The sequence below is a fragment of the Tubulanus polymorphus genome, chromosome 7 (assembly GCF_964204645.1).
Source record: "Tubulanus polymorphus chromosome 7, tnTubPoly1.2, whole genome shotgun sequence".
NCBI lineage: Eukaryota > Metazoa > Nemertea > Palaeonemertea > Tubulaniformes > Tubulanidae > Tubulanus > Tubulanus polymorphus.
Genome location: NC_134031.1, coordinates 5,306,933 through 5,312,261, shown reverse-complemented (window position 1 = coordinate 5,312,261; position 5,329 = coordinate 5,306,933). Strand labels below are relative to the sequence as shown.

Below are 5,329 nucleotides of genomic sequence, written 5' to 3'. Positions count from 1 at the left end.
GAAGGATGTACAAATTAACTGCAGCTGATGAGATTGGTAGGATGATCGTACTTTACGGAGCGCCGTTTGTGTTTTTATTCGGTATAGTTGGAAATACGTTGATAATCATAACATTCAGTGGTAAACGGCTTCGGTATAAAAGCTACGCTTGGTTGTTCATTTGTTTATCAGTTTCTGACTCGGGAACTTTATGCATCGATCTGGTTGGTCGATGGACCGGTTTCTATTATCGTTGGGAATACGATTTTCGTGGCGAGAACTCGATATTGTGCGTGGCGTTTCAATTTCTTGGTTATTTCTTCGCGCAAGCTTCGCCTTGGATGCTGGTTTTGATCACGATCGAAAGATGTGTATCGGTCGTCGCTCCGATGCACGCTAAGATAATCTGTTCCCGAAAACGAATGGTCTACGCTTCTCTAATGGTCATTTTCCTATTATTTGCCATCAACTCACATATGTTTTATGGAATACGTATCACGCAAAACGGCTTATGCCACCGACGTGTAGGGGTCTATTCAGTTTTCTGGAACCAGTATTGGCTGAACATAGACTTAGTAATAGCCAGTGCAGCGCCATTTGCGGTACTACTCACCTGTAACGCCGTCATCATTTACTTTCTAAAACGAGCCGAATCTCGCAGACAAACCCAAACATCAGCCGTCACCAACAGCATCACCTTAATGCTTGTCGTAACGAATTTTATTTTCTTCGTTACGTCATTTCCGTTTGCTCTGGGCCAGCAACTAAGTGATGAACAGTTTTCGCCTCTGGCCCACGCTATTTCAGCCATGTTAATGTACGTGAATTACGCAATCAATTTCTGGCTGTACTGTTTCACCGGACGGAAGTTCAGGGATGAGTTGATCGGATGGTGTGGCCGTGGACGCAGACGTACACGTTGCAACTGATTGTCACTGGAAGGATCGAGACCCACTGCTTACAATGTAATGAGCCCAGAACTAGGAGAATCCAATCTACAATATGAATCATCATTAAACACACGATCGATCTTTTATATCTTTGATACATGTGTAAACAATGAACTTAGTTGGAGTCTATCCTTATATGTTTCTCGACCTTTCGGAGAATTGTCATCGGGGAATGACAAATGAAAGTCATGAAAATGATTTTATTTGATCACATGTATTAACGTTGTTTACGTATAGCCGTTTGTGCTATTATTCGGTATAGTTGGAAATATGTTGATAATCGTAACATTCAGCGGTAAACGACTTCGTTATAAAAGCTACGCTTGGTGGTCTTCGTGACGCACACATTCCTTGCTTATTTCTTCCGTGGACGTTTCGTCTTGGATGTTGGATTTGATCACGATCGAAAGATGCGTATCAGTCGTCGCTCCGATGCGCGCTAAAATAATCTGTTCCCGAAAACGAATGATCTACGCTTCTTTAGGCTAAACAAATATGATACCTTGTTTCTCCGCAGCGGCCGGGTCATTTTTGTAAAATATGATAAAATTTATAAACAGCTCATTTCTATAGCGGCCGGGTCTGTTATGGTAAAATTGATCACGATTTAAAAAAAAAAGTAATGTATAGGGTAGATAGGCGGCCGGCCGGGTCAACATTTAAGCTCAGCAGAGCGGAGAAACAAGGTATCAATTTTGTTTAGCCTTAGTGGTAATTTTCTAATAATGCCATCATCAACTTACATATTTTCAATGGAATACGTATCGCGCAAAGCGGCCTCTGTCGCAAACTTGAAGGGGTCTATTCAGTTTTCTGGACCCGTTATTTGTTGAAAATACATCTGTATAGCCAGTGCAGCGCCATTCGCGGTACTTCTCATGTTAATTGTAGCATGGTACCTTTTCGAAGTACTTAAAGACTCAATGTTCCAACCAGTAAAGTAATCCTAAAGTGTCCAGTCAGCATCAAAAATGTATCAGTATCGTTCGATGATGTTTCAGCATCGTTATCTTTCTATCCACTGCAGCTTACGATCTTTTACAATCCTCCACCAGAGAGCTTGTTAATTCTGAACTTTCTTTTGCTCTAACATTCAAAATTCGGGCCCATTTTAATAAATATCTACCTTCCTGGTTTCAAAATCACGATTTACTACTTCTGAGAAAGGATTGGCACCTCAACCAGGAAATAAAGTTTGGTTGGCATGTCAAATATCTTGATTGGCATCTCTTGCCGGAGTTGATATTTTGACTGGCATCTCTCTCTTCCTAGAATTAAAGGTTTGATCGAAGTGTCTTCTACGAATTCAATTCATTTCTATTCAATTTGACCCCAGCCTCCAATTCTAGATACAAATTCGCCCTGGCAATAGATACCAAATTGATTTTTACTTACCATTTCAAACCATAACGTTTATAATAACAGCGACACACTGACGGGCAACCGTAGTAAAAGCGTCTGCTGAGGATACCGTCGTGTCGGTTTGGACGCCGCTTATCGCCGACTATTCCAGAATGCAGCATCAGACTACCGTCGAGTGACTGGTATTTCTCATAATCCAGTAAGTTACTTTCGGAACTCCACTGCGTTCTTTCTATTTCAAACCGTATTCAAACCGGTTGCTTATTTCAACTACATAAGGCCACGATCATGAGGTGGCCATTTTGCCGCCTAATTTGAAAAAAAACTTAAGCGAAACGATTTTACACAAAAAAAGAAAAATTCTGAGTTCATGGATTTTTAAGAGGACCACGATGTACCGCGCGAGGAGACCACCATCCCAACATTCTAAACAAAGTCGCTTCCCAATACCCTCTAGTCTATAGATCCGCCAGTCTCACGATGTTATCACGTTCGCATCCCTGAGCGAGAGAACTTTCTACCAGGTCAGGGGTCCATACCATATTAATAAACTTTTATAAAGAATTTACAAACTCTTCGACAATATCTGAAATATACTGAGAATCTCAGAGACATATACTCGATATGTCTACACCAAAATCAAACTGCAAAAACATTCATTTCAAGATTGAATTTATTTTTACTCGAACAAAATGACAAATCAACTGTAATTCTTGGCTAACGTGAATTGATCCATTATTCATATACAAAACAGTTTAAGAGCGGACCTAGTTTATACCCGGATAGTTATAATTAACAATATGATATCACTTTGAATAAACATATCTCACTCATAATTCACCTTTATGTCACATTTACAAATTATCATTTTGAATTAAAGTACCTGAATCTAACACACAAAATTTATGCACAAACATTCATTTTAACTACGGCAAAATTTGTTGATTTATTTTTACTCGAATATTCGTGAACAAAATGACAAATCAAATATTCCTTGGCTTACATAACTAAATACATTATCTATATAAACAAGCACTTCAAGAGTGGACCTACTAGTTTATACTGGAGTAATTAATGCCGAAATCAGATATTTGACAAATAATTAAAAATACCTGAACTACACTAATAATCAACTCATTATGGATCATATTTACAAGATAAAATATTTTGAATTTAAAAAATTGAATACATCAAACATGCAAAATGAATGTATAACAATAATAATCTTTAAAGCAACTGTTTTGTGCGCGTGACAGAAATGACTGGTGGGTTTGTATGGTTAACGCGATAAATAACAAATGATTATTTTGAACAGATCATATTTCTTCAAATGGGTATCAATCTGGACCGTGTTTTATACAGAGTTATATATGTTATATCGTGAATTAGATTTGACACAGTGTTTCAAAATTAATTTATTTCTAATGAAAAGTGGACAATCTGATTTCCAACGCATGATCATAAAATATGTATTTGTCTGTGATGTCTGGCTTAAGTGTTGCCTAAAAAATCCTGGTGCGTTGAAAATCAGTTTTTTTGTTAAGGAGGCAAAGGTCTGAGGGGATGGGAATTTACCGCTATGTGCGCACGTTGAGATAGGGGGTCCTCCCTATTTTAAGATCACAAATGAAATAGGGGTCCATACTGGGTATATCAGGCGAGTAGTTTTGATAGATTAGCGGTTAGATCGGTACATATTAGCTGGCTGTATGAATTTTCTCTGTTTACCGATCAGGGTAAGGCGAACTTTTTTCCAAAACGTAGAACGGGCTTTATCGTCTCGCGGGTATTTCATGTAAACGATATTTGAAATGATCGTCCGCAAGGATTCGGGCATGCGAGATTCGGGTATATGATCGATATCAAGCACGAGTATGATGTTATTGCCCTCCTCGACGCACCGGTTTGCCGCCATGCTTATCACAAACTCCGTCCATCTTTCCTCGACGAATGATTCGGTCAACAAAAACACGACCCACCGAGACCCGTAAATAGCGTCGATATTGTTTTGTTGTATGTAGCCACCGATTGTAAAGTCTCGAAACTCGATGCAAAACTTTGAAGCGAAATCTTTGGATTTTTCTATTTCGGGTATGAAATCCAAATAGACAAATTGAAGGTCATCCATGCTATGACTTAGAAATCCGTCAAATTTCAAATCATCAGAACGGCTTACCGTTGCTATACGTAATAGTTTCGGTAGAAATCGATTGATTTTTACCATCCACCAATAGTAAATTGACCATCGCTTTTTGGCGACAATTCGCCCAATAGCCATAATAATAACAGTGACGCATATAGTCGAAAGAGAAATGACTATATCTTTGTGGTTGTCACATTCTATCCAATGTAAATGAAAGTCTGCGATAGGAACTCCGGATAGTTTTTTCGGCGAAGTACATACAAGTTTGAACGTAGTTAGATTTCGAGTGACCTCCGCCTGAAAATCGTGATAATAATGCTTCTTTGTTCTATGACTACTCAACTCTATAAGCCAATTCCGCAACTTCCTCAGTTGACAATCACATTCAAATGTATTATCGAGAAGAAAAATGGATCTAAAATGTTTTAGATTCATGATTTCAGTAGGATCGAACGTTTTCAGTTGATTCGATGCTAAGTTTAAAACGCGTAGGTTTATCAGTGGTTTTAACAGACCAGCTTGAATCATTGACAGTCTGTTATACTTTAACCTCAAGAACTTTAATCTAGGGGTCGCTTCAAACGTGTTGCTATCAAAATGTGTAATTCCATTACTGGAGAGATCGAGTGTTTCTAGTGAAGGAACTCTACTTAGGATATGATGGAGTACACGACTAGGACAGCTGCCAATGATTGTCCCAGTAAGGCGCAGCCAAGTTAGTTTATAAAACGTCCTAATCCACATGAGGCTTTCACACGCGTTATGAAGCAATAGTTTGTTTAAATAGTAATTAAACGGTCCTGCAAGATTGTCTATTCCTATATAATGCATCGATTCGGGTAACAGATCGAACGACTTCAGGCATAAGAAAACGAAAGAACTTGTTATTTCAAAC

General features: G+C 38.6%; 2 protein-coding genes across 2 annotated transcripts; one reads left to right on the top strand and one right to left on the bottom strand.

Moving 5' to 3' along the window:
* Positions 1-5: 5 nt before the first annotated feature.
* Positions 6-908, top strand: LOC141908548 (FMRFamide peptide receptor frpr-18-like). Its single transcript, XM_074798645.1, has one exon. The coding sequence runs from the start codon at positions 6-8 to the stop codon at positions 906-908; it is 903 nt and encodes a 300-aa protein (XP_074654746.1).
* Positions 909-3,073: 2,165 nt separating this feature from the next.
* On the bottom strand, positions 3,074-5,329 carry LOC141908770 (toll-like receptor 2). Its single transcript, XM_074798963.1, has one exon. The coding sequence runs from the start codon at positions 5,263-5,265 to the stop codon at positions 3,967-3,969; it is 1,299 nt and encodes a 432-aa protein (XP_074655064.1). The 5' UTR covers positions 5,266-5,329; the 3' UTR covers positions 3,074-3,966.